General features: G+C 42.6%; 2 protein-coding genes across 2 annotated transcripts; both read left to right on the forward strand.

Moving 5' to 3' along the window:
• Nucleotides 1-509: 509 nt before the first annotated feature.
• Nucleotides 510-4,097, forward strand: LOC142216192 (rab GTPase-binding effector protein 1-like). Its single transcript, XM_075283831.1, has 5 exons — nucleotides 510-565; nucleotides 950-1,005; nucleotides 1,544-1,642; nucleotides 1,834-1,950; nucleotides 3,744-4,097. The coding sequence occupies exons 1-5, from the start codon at nucleotides 559-561 to the stop codon at nucleotides 3,843-3,845; spliced, it is 381 nt and encodes a 126-aa protein (XP_075139932.1). The 5' UTR covers nucleotides 510-558; the 3' UTR covers nucleotides 3,846-4,097.
• Nucleotides 4,098-6,876: 2,779 nt separating this feature from the next.
• LOC142216515 (uncharacterized) lies at nucleotides 6,877-11,524 on the forward strand. The gene is made up of 5 exons (XM_075284386.1): nucleotides 6,877-6,961; nucleotides 7,684-7,991; nucleotides 8,573-8,693; nucleotides 9,266-9,339; nucleotides 10,474-11,524. The coding sequence occupies exons 1-5, from the start codon at nucleotides 6,942-6,944 to the stop codon at nucleotides 10,908-10,910; spliced, it is 960 nt and encodes a 319-aa protein (XP_075140487.1). The 5' UTR covers nucleotides 6,877-6,941; the 3' UTR covers nucleotides 10,911-11,524.
• Nucleotides 11,525-11,735: the final 211 nt, after the last annotated feature.

The following is an 11,735-nucleotide window of genomic DNA, read 5'->3' on the forward strand; positions in this document are numbered from 1 at the left end:
GGAAACAGAAACCTGCAGAACGGACTCCCGGGCACAGATGTGAACAAGCCCTTATCAGATGATGGATGTCTTTACGCTTTTCAGAACTGGTGACAGGTCCTATTTAAACCAGTACCATTGTAACTACAGAGCAGGTTTAAAGCGGCTTCAGTCTACTACGAGAAGATCCAGTTAGCATAAATAAACAATTTTACAGTCTATATAACGTTCAATGAGTACCTCGTAGTGAACTGAGGTCACAGCACTGTCGCTGCCTCTGTGAGACCACAGAATCACGTGATCGATGCCTCAGACATGGCGGGGATGCTGGGTATTAGCTGCCTTAGACCTGCTCTGCCAGGGACTCGTCTCTACAGAGGGTTTCTTCCCCTTGGTTGCTCTAATTACAGCAAAAAACTGCAGAATTGTCTTATATGACCTCATGGGAATATGCCATGTAACAGTATATGGGTATACAGTGTGTGGGTGTACTATTTGTGGGTATTTATCCAATGACTTATTGTGATCTTTTTTTCCTTCTCTTCCTCATATCATCGTGACTGTGGTGTTACAGAGATTATGGAAGGTATGTGCGGTGTTCTGAGCGGTGGCAGGGTCTGTGGACAGATATCCCTCACTATTTATCTATAATTTGGGCAGGTCCCTTTTCAGATGTCCCTCACTATTTAGAAGTGATGGCAGGGTCTGTGGTCAGATGTCCCTCACTGTCTGTAATTTGGGCAGTGGCAGGGTCTCTGGTGGGATATCCTGGGTGTTTATGGGTGGTAGCAGGATCAGTAGTCAGATGTCCCTCACTATTTAGAAGTGATGGCAGGGTCAGTAGTCAGATGTCCCTCACTATTTTTATGGGCAGGGTCAAGGCCTGTGGTGGAATTTCCTTCACAGTTACTCTGGTTGGTGGCAGTGTCTTTGGTCAGATGTTCCTCACTGTATATCTGTAATTTTACAGCCACGCTCTCCAGCCTTAGGACAGAGATGGACAGGATACAGGAGGACAGGAAGCAGGTGAGATAAGAGATCAGAATGATGGGAGTGACCATTGCAGATCCTCTATTTCCTTCCTCCCCTTCATCTTCCACGCTGGTATCTTCGGTCCCTATGTTTCCTTCCAGTACACCATTTATACTAGACAACCACCAGTTACCTCTGTGCATGTGCTCCACATACAAGTGATGGTTTTCATGGTTATTTTTTGGTTTATGGGACCATTTTGACCACTACACCAGATAATGGTGTCTCTGGTTTTCCCCTATGCTTTACACTGCAACTCTGCCTGTTCATATTACTAGTTTATGCAGTTGTAATAATGACAATAAAGTTATGGCCTGTGGCTACATGGTCGAATTGGACTTCTGTCTCACAACGTTCAGGCTGCTGCTCCTCTATTCCGCCTCCATGCTTTACACTACAGTTCTGCTTCATCAGAGATAATCTTATACCATCTTTGATGGAGCACAGAAATCTACCGTAAGGATAGAATAAGTTTGATTTCACTTGTATTTCTCTTCCTATCTGGTCCGGATAATTTTTTCCTTTTCTCCAGGCCGAGTTACAGCTGCAGGAATCTGAGAGTCAGGTCCAGAAGCTCTGGGAGTCTCTTGGGGACATGGAGAAGTCTGTGCAGAAGGAGAAAGAGGAGAAGGTATGAGAAACCATAAATCTTACGTCCTGTCCTCTTCTAACAAAATCCTATTCAGTCATTTGCTAGTTCTCTCTGTTTCTCGGAAAGCTGGGTGATGTCAGAATGACCAACATTACAGAAACTGCATAGCATATGTGTTATTCCATTTTGGCCTCATACCACAGATGTGTTCACGTTGTCTTTGTCTCCAGACTTCTCTCCAGCTTGCTCTGAGCGATGAAAGGAACAAAGTCTTGAGGCTGCAGACAGAGCTGAAGACCAGCGAGGAGGTGCAGAGGGACTTTGTGCGGTTGTCACAGAAGCTGCAGGTAACCTGACATGAGTGTCATCTACGTGAGCGCATGTCCTGTCATAGGGCCGCTCCACCGGATGTCATCACCTTATAATACAGCAGAAGAGCAGCGGCTGATACAGTCACGTATTGGATGTCAATGGTCACTGGAGATATGTGACAAAGTAGTGGCCATGGGGGAAAGGAGGTCTCTGCAGTTTCTGTACAGTATTAAGACCATGTGTAGTTCCATAATGTCTGTAGCCTCTCTTCTTCCTTGTCCCTATGACAACACTTTTGGACACTGTTATTATAGGGGCAGTGTATGCATCCAAACCACCATCCCCACCAATGTTCATAAAACAGTATATACATATACTAGCAGGAGGACCCAATTTCACCCGCGTATATTTCATCTTTTGTTTGTGTAGTGGCCCCATAAGAATTTCCCAGTTTTGCACTTGTGTATTTTTTATGTCGTTTGTATGTGTCCATAAGCGTCATGTGATCTTGTGTATCTCAGGTTGGATATTGGTGAAAAATGTGCGATCGGTTGTTACCTGGAGTAAAGCTGTGTGAATGTGACCTTATGTAACAGTGTCATCCTCAGCGCCCTGCTCCTTGAAAGCTGACCTACAACAGTGAAGAAACTTGGCTGGGTTGTTATAGAAACCTAGAGTAAAGCTCTGATGTGTGGTGAGCTGTGTATCTAATCCCCTGATGTGTGATACTGTGTTCTGGGCTGTGTATCTAATCCACTGATGTGTGATACTGTCTGCTGAGCTGTGTAACTAATCCCCTGATGTGTGATACTGTCTGCTGAGCTGTGTATCTAATCCACTGATGTGTGATACTGTGTGCTGAGGTGTGTATCTAATCCTCTGATGTGTGATACTGTGTGCTGAGCTGTGTATCTAATCCCCTGATGTGTGATACTGTCTGCTGAGCTGTGTAACTAATCCCCTGATGTGTGATAGTGTCTGCTTAGCTGTGTATCTAATCCTATGATGTGTGGTACTGTGTGCTGAGCTGTGTAACTAATCCACTGATGTGTGATACTGTGTGCATATAACTCACATAAGGTGCCGTATGCATAAGAGTAAAGTCAGAAGGGCCTGATGATTTCAACAGGGCTGGTCATCTATCGTATGGATACAGGGAATGTGCCCAATCTCCCCCAACATATTGATCAGGGGAAAATCTATCCAACTTGTTGGATATCAAACGTTATCCTTTGTTTTCAAGGAAAATAAGTTGCTGCCAGGTATGTCTGACTACGGCATACTCCTTTCTCTCCATTCAGAAAATATGCATGCTTATACTCAGAGTGTGCATGTGCATGGATGGCTCCAGAGGAATAGCTGTCAATAGTTATTGAAGATGTTTAGTCAGCTGCAATAGGTAGAATATACAAAAAAAAGCTTGCCAGTTTTTTGTTGCAAAAGGGGCACATTTTTGGCTCACAGCTGTTTGAGATCATATGTGCTACCTTCTCCATTTTCCAACCTGCTCTGCACTTTTTAGAAAAGTAGTTGAAGGTCAAGGCATGCTGGGATGGGGACACCATGGCCTGGCAGATATAGTATAACTCATGACAGAAAATTGGGATTAATGTATATTTTAATTTCAATGCAGGATGCACCGAAATGATTAAGGCCTCCTGGCCTCTTAGTTTGCTCCAGCAGGGTAAGGAATTGAATTAAGACTGGCAGAGGAAACCACAGTCTTAATAAATTCCCTCAAAATATCCCTTTGATAACACAATGGCAGGAAGTGTCACAGGCTTTGATGTTTATTCCAAACTTTCAGTGACTTCTGATTCCACAACAGGTCAGCTTGGAGAAAATCCGACAAGCAACTTCCATGCAAGACGTCCACGACATACTGGAAGGGACGCGTCTTACGGACGTCAGCCAGCTGAGCGACACCTGATTGTCACCGATCACTTACTATCTGTGATGATATCGGACCACATGTTGTATACTGTGTATATAGAGCGATACATGTACTGGAATAATCAGTAGTGACTAATGTAATAACCGTGTCCTCCCGCCAGAGCGAGGCTGATTGTAGAATAATACTGATCCGCATGTGGAATGGGGGGGGGTAAGAAAACTGAACTAGGGGTAGAGGCGGCGATATTGTACGTGAATACTAATGACCACTAACTGCTGTTACACTTTAATAAAGGATCTTTTATATCACGTCGTCCTTGTCTGCTTTATATAAACCGAGGACAGTAATGTGACACATTAAGGGCCACCTCTAAAATTTTGGGTTACTGGTTTTGTCATGGTCTATAATTGCTCACCCTAAACTTTTTTCTACTGTGAAACATTAAAGGATCATCAACTGGATGTGACAAATTATCAAATATTCCAGATTAAAGATTGTCATATTTTCCAAGTCCATGACTTTCCAAGTCATGTTATATGCGATAAAATATCTTATTTTTTGCCAAAATTTTTGTTTCCGTTTGTTAATTTTTAATTAAAGAGTACAGCCAACAGAACAAAAACGTACCGTAATGAATATTTCCTCCCCTTATGCCTCGGACCTCATTCTTCTCCCCCTAGACCCTATCTTCTCTGAAAAGCCCTCTTGTCCCCCTGCCCCCTAAGACCTTTCACTTCTAGTTTCTTGGTGAGTAGAAATTTCCAAAATAGTTCCTGTAATAAACTCTTGGGTATTCTTTGGGTTAAAAAAAGCTTTTCCGCTGCCAATAGTCTAATATATTCCATATTCCCCCATCTGACGGACTGTCAAAATATGGGTCCATGTGCAGTCTGTGTGTGGCCCATTGTACATTCAGATATTCTGTATCTATATTACGCCTAAAAACATCAAAGAGACTTTGGGGAATTTATTATCTTTACGCCACAAAACCGGCATAGGAAAGTAAAAAAATTTTGGTATACAAGCCTCATTTGCACAAAAATGTGTCACAGGAGAAATGGGAGGGGTTTAGCAGGAGGGGTGGAGCCTTCCCAAATTCCTGATGGATTTATTATGACTTCAGTTAAAACTGGCGCACGGTTCACCGGCTGCTTAAAGATGCGTCAAATTTATTAAGTGTCTTCTGTTTCCTAATATATTTAGCACATCTTATTACAGCGATCTTCAGATTAAGACCAGCGCACGATATATCGGCTTAAGTACATTCCCCACAACGCGATTGATCGATGACATCATCAGAATCTTGTCTAGCCAATTATCTTGCATTAGTAGTTGCACCATCTGATGGATATCAACCACACCCAGGGATATAAATAATGTAAAATACAACATAATATATATCATGTTATATAGTAGATGTTATTACATAATATATATTATATAGGATGTGTTATAAACATATCACCAGCAATTCAGTGACCTGATTGACTATGCTTGATCTCTGTGTGGTTGTCACCTGCAATACACATTCTCTGTTACTAGGTGGCATCATCTGAATTTTTACAAAGGTAAATTCCCATTTTCAGTGGAGTTTCCCCTTCCAAAATTCTGAAATTGTCCAAATTTTGAAAAAATCTGTATTAAGCTGCCTTAACGTAAGACCCCGGCATAAATTGTACATAGAGGAAGAGGTTAATGTAAGGGTACAAGATGACTTTCACTTTTACTCAGAATCGGTTTTCCGTAAATAAGCCATGTAGAAACTTCTGGGTGTGTCGGCTCAGTATAAACCACATACTTATGAGTTATTCACAAAAAAATATTCAGCTTTTTAGATCTGTTTCTGGGTAAGGACCAATATAAGGAAGTCTTTTGAAAAAGTTTTCCCAAACGGAGGCGAGATGGTTCTGCCTGTAAGAAGAAAGCAAAGTTCTACCTGTAATCTGGAAACTACATTTCCCATACATCAATAATGCCCAAGTGCCAACTAAAATGAATACTGCCCAATTCTATTATTAAAGCCCTGTTATATATACCTTCTCCTTGAAGAAATTATGCTCCCGATCCCCTCTTACATAAATATTGCCTCAGAATCTGGTCCACAAAATGGCTAGCCGCGACTGTATGCCAGTGCAGTGCATACAGTTCACCGGCATCCAATTGTGGCATTCTGTTCTGGATTAGGCCCAAATGAATGGGGCTAGTCGGGAGATAAAACTAGCCTGAAGAAGGGCATGTTTCTTTTTTTCCGCGAGCGAGGATAAACTGCTCACAGAAAAAAAACAACACATTGAATTCAATGGGGGGCGGTTTTTTGAGCCAGATTTCGTATCAAAATCCGGCCCAAAAAACCCTGTGCGAACCCGGCCTAAGGTCTATGGGAGAGTTTTCTAGAAATGCTCTGTGCAGAGAGGGGGAAAAGACAAGGTGTGACACCAACTAAAGTTATTAGTGGATGTAATGATAGCTCAGTGGTGTTATCTATTGGAGTGTTATCTTCTATTTTAATAATGTATGTAATGTATGTGAAGTGACCGCTGCAAAGAAAGCCTGTGTAGAATTGGCATCAGGATGTGCTATATCGAGTGAAAATTGTATGTAGTACTTTTATAAATACTGATTAGTGACATGGAACAGAAAATAAATAAATATGTTTAACATAATAAAAAAAATTAAAAATAGTTAATTTTCTGGTGACAAATTCCCTTTAAGAGGACAGGTAAGATAAAGGGGCTGCTGATACCGGTTTTTCACAAAGTTCTAGAATCTTCTCCTCAGTGTGCTGGATTCCCATGAAGGAAATAGTGCTCTAGTAGGTTTGCATCAGCACTTACCCAGGTCCTTGTACCCTGGAGCTTACAGTAGGGACGACTTCAGAATATACCAATTGACCTCTTGGTATAATTCCATTTATGATGCCTATAAGGGGTAAAGGGCAAAGTATCACAAATAACTGTATAACCATGTATCCCTGTACACAGCAGGAAGTCTCTTGTATTTATGTCCCCTGGCCAGGACTTTGGCATGTAATTATTCTTCATGTAAATTCTGCTTATATATTCTGTCTATCTGCGGCAGCTCTAGCAGCTGTGGGATTTTCTAGCTGATGAGTAAATACAAGGCTCAGCAGCGATGGATCCGAGGAGCGAGAGGTAATTTTACATGTATATTTGTGTTTGTCAACATTTGACTCTCCATCTGTTGTGATACTAATACTGCCAGCAGAGGTGTAACTTGAAGCTCCTGGGCCCCAGTGCAAAATCTGTAATGGGCCCCTACCTACCATGTGCTCATGAGAATACTAGTATATTTAATGGGGCAGAGGGTCCTCAAGGTCCAGGGCCTGGGAGCCACTGCTACCACTGCACCCGCTGTAGCGATGCCCCTGACTGCCAGCATACCCTGCAAGTCTATCACTTTAGGTGCTGAGGTCAGTGGGCTGAAAGTGCTCAAGGCCTCAGATACACCAGACAATCTGTACCGGAAAATCCAATCCATACATTGGCTGGATTTCTGAGTCCAAACCTAGTCAGTAGACGGGACTCCTTGCATCCTAGTGATCTATAATGCCGGGAGTCCCTTCTTCTTTGCAGCTCTACTGACCACACTATATACAGTACCAGACAATGGAGTTGCGAGGAGGCAGAGTCTAGCAGCATCATAGATCATTAGGATGAAAGGACTCTGGTCTCCTGACTAGGTACAGGCCGGATTTTCTAGTCTGTATTGTCCCATGGTCATGGGGCCCAAATATGTCATTTTTCTTTAATGCTGACCAATAGATGGCACCGATGTGATATGTTGTGTTGCATTGTATTGTATTAAAAGGTTTATTCCACGGTTTGTTAGTTTTTAAGATTTTTTCATGTTTTAGGTCTGAGATGGCGCGCATATTATTAGACAGATTGCGGAATTACAGTCCGAATCCCAAATATGAGCGGGTGAGCCTGCAGTTATTTGGTATGACCGGGCATGGGAAATCCTCTTTTATTAACACAAGCATGAATGTCGTCCACCAAGAGGGCTTTAAAAATATTGCCGGATCAGGAACAGGGAAGTCTAGTGACCCCATCACGATGGAGAGAAAGGACTACAAACTGACACCTAAAGTATTCATCACCGACAACCGAGGGGTTTATAAAATGAGCCCAGAAGAACAAGACGAGATCGCCGCTCAGATGGGTAGGTCTGGTCCTTTGTATTTAATGGGAAGCTCCACCGTTTATTAGCACTTATCAAGTGTAAACTAGCTATTTGGAAACCATCAACAGGCAGGCTCTCTACTGTTGACGAAACTCATTTTGTGACTTAGTTTTTATTCTATGGATTACATAAATGTTAATAGATTAATGAGCTGATCAGGCCTGAATAAATTTAGAAAACTGAGTATAAAATGAAAGTAGTAATAACAAAACCTGTCAGCAGCAGAACCCAGCATATCAACCCAGCCCCAAAGATTGGTAGGTTAGTGTCACCTGGATCAGTGTGTTCCCCTTGTGAATGGCTTCCTCCATTGCAGAGATTCTGCCACTTTTGTTAATATACAAATGAGATCTTTGGAACAATCAGGGCATTACTGCATGCCAGACCTTGCTGCTCCAAATAGCTAATTTGCATATTGACAAACCTAACCTATCTATCTGTAGGGCTGGAGCGATATGCTCGGTACTGGTGAACCTAACCTATCTATCTGTAGGGCTGGAGCGATATGCATAGACAAATATCCTGCTTCTCTATCATTGTGGTCTTTGACTTTTCAACAGGTCAGTTGCGAAATCGGAGTAAGGTAGAATGGGATCGGAGCCTCAGAGAGAAATTAAATCTGATTCATCGACTATTCAGTGATCGCATTGTGGAGATCATTGTCCCGGTGTTTGTATACAGGTACTCAACTTAATTCTGATTTTTGTTGTCATTTTATGTAAATTTACATAAGGATTCACGAACACTAGCACTAGCTACAGATATTGACAAGTTATTAAAGGGAGTCTGTCAGCAGAACCATCAAGTCACCACAGTCCTGCAGATACTTAGGTTAGGGTCACCTGAATCAAATAGTGCTTTCTCCTCTGTTGCTAAGATATCACTGTTTTTGACAATATGCAAATGAGCTATTTCACCAACGAGGGCATTGCTGTTGCTCCAAAAATGTAGGTGGCCACCCCCACTTTTTTGCACATAGCCTATTTTCATATAGGCAAAAGTGTCAATATAAATAGGAAAACACAATGTGATTCAGGTGACGCTAACCTATCTATCTGCAGGGTTCTGGTTACAAACTCCCTTTCAAGAACCAAAATAATACTGCTATATTGTGCCCACGACAATTCTCAAATACAGTGATAAAGAATACAATTTGTATTTGGGGTTCCCTTCTTTGGGGTCCTGGTTACTAGACCCTGACAAGCACTATGGGTGCAGCGATATAACCTATTTTGCGCCTTCCTTTCCTCCAGTGCAGACGATCTACTGACAGATGAACGTTACAAGGAGTTGGAGCCTTTCATCCGAGCAGCTCACAATATAACAGGTAAGAGATGGGCAATATAGTCCTTCAAAAAAAAAAAAAAAAAAAAGAGGTGCAGCGAGTCTGTGGAAGTTCACAAGTGACTAATTGTACCAAGCACTGATATTTTCAGCCAAATGCCGTCCAAAAATATCCAGCATGACCGATCTGTTTTCAGCAGACTATAGTCTGCCATTGTCAGGGAATGACCGTTTGTGGCATCTACATGTCTGATCACTCGACGTATTTCTAAGGGTCAGTTCACACAAGAGTTTTTTGCAGGATTTTAATGCGGAATCCGCCTCAAAATCCGCCTGCAAAAACGTCTCCCATTCATTTCAATGGGAGTCACTCACTTTTTTTTTCCCCGCTAGTGATTTTTTTTCAGCTAGCGGTAAAAAAAAAAAGCGACATGCCCTATCTTTCCGCGGATTCCACGGCTGAGTCAGCCGCGGCGCCTGCGGCTCGAGATTCACTGCTGATTAGGCCCATTCATTCGGGCCTAATCAGCAGTGGAATGCCACGACGGGATGCCAATCCACTGCATCAGCATCCCGTTGCGGCTTGCCACGTGGAAAAGTCAGACAGCAGAAAAGGTTTCTGCCGTGTTAACTTACACTAATGTGTAGGGTCAGCTTTTGCAATGATATAGCAATGCTAGTTGGGTGCAAAATTTATAGTTATAGCAGGCATACTGTTAGGCTAAGGCCCCACGGGCTGGAAACGCAGCGGTAAAGCACTGCGGGAACAACCGCAGCGTGAATGCATTGCAGTTCTTCCTGCAGCGCTTTGAAGAGAAAATTCACTGAGTTTTCCTCTGCGGACTTTATCCTACCATTATATCTATGGGAAAGCTGCCGGCGTTTCCGTAGATCTTATTGACATGCTGTGATTTTCAAAACCGCAACGTTTTTGGAAATCGCAGCGTGTCCGCGCTGCGATTTTTTTCCAGCAAAGTGGGGATGGGATTTGCATGAATCCCAGCTACTTTGCAAGTACTGTATAACGCCCGTGGGGCCCCGGCCTTACTCAGCTTCCCTAGAAATAGAGACAGAACAAGTTTGAGGAACACCCAGCTTTCCAAGAATTCCGAGTGTTGAATTTTCCAATATATTATATTATATATATGTTATTATATTGTATATATTGTTCTTGTAGATATATATCCCATCATCGTTCTGACAAAGGTTGGAAATCACAAAGCTAAGGCGGACGAGTGTTCCGACAAGTTTAAGAATATGGGAGCCAACCACATCTTCTGCGTAGAGAACTACACCGTGGAAGAACATGAGCATAACCCTGACACAGAAACCGAAATCCTGAAATTCCTGAACACCTGTCTGCAGGAGGCGGATAAATATATTTCAAGGGAATCAACCATGGACCGTCAGAGCAGGTACATGCAGAAGGCTATGAACTATCTTTCCAACAATATAAATGCAGGACATGAGAAGGCAGAGATCCAGATCCATCAGCTTAGAGAGACGCGTGAGACCAATGAGAAGGAGATAAAACAAAGCATACAAATGTTGGAAGACAAAGACCGAGAGCTGAACGAGTTGCGGAAAATGAAACGCAGGTGCACGGTCATGTGAGCATGTTCTCTCACAGAGGACCTTTCATCACCTCCACCTATTCTAGTTCTTAGCATCTGTAATAAGGCGCTGCTCCACTGATTTCAGCACAGTTGGATTTTCTCTCTAGTCCCCACCATTCCTAAGCAAAAGCACAGTTAGATTTTGTGCCTGATGAGCAATTTAAGCTCTGAAATGTCAGGTGGGCGGTGCCAGTCAGGGGGGCGTGATTTTGAGCTCCAAACAGAGGAAGCCAAAGTCAGATGTCAGAATCACCTGACCCTCCTGACAATAAAGAACCTAAATAGCACATCAGGCACCAAAACTAACAGCACTTATTGCTCAGGAATGCGAAAAAGATTCCCCCTTCTGACACATCACTTGAGGAAGGCTGACAGTCTGCATAAACATGCCCATGACATTTTTTTTTTTTTTCATATCCTCACCCGATCTCCCGGTCTATGGTGCACTTCTAGATCATAGAGTGCTGCATAGCGCCCCCTTTAGATCCCAGTGAGAACCGTCCTCCTGCTTTTAAGAGAAGATGAGATGCTGCCCAGTTAAGGTGTCTGAAGATGGATCTGATTTCTATTTCTTATCCTAGCGTGGGGAGATCTGGTTCCTGGTCAGGTAGTGAGCCCTTAACCCTTTAACCTTAAAGGGATTGTCCCATCACAAGGATCCTATCTATACTGCTTGTTAATGTGAATGTAAGACTTTTCCTAAATACATTGCTTCAGCAAAACTGCTTTGTTTGTCCACTATCTTACTTTATTCATTTTTTTTTTACACATCCCTTGACTTATCTGTTCATAAGTCAAGTGATGTATCTGCTGCTCTGAGGGG

This window comes from Leptodactylus fuscus, chromosome 8 (assembly GCF_031893055.1).
Source record: "Leptodactylus fuscus isolate aLepFus1 chromosome 8, aLepFus1.hap2, whole genome shotgun sequence".
NCBI classification, from domain to species: domain Eukaryota; kingdom Metazoa; phylum Chordata; class Amphibia; order Anura; family Leptodactylidae; genus Leptodactylus; species Leptodactylus fuscus.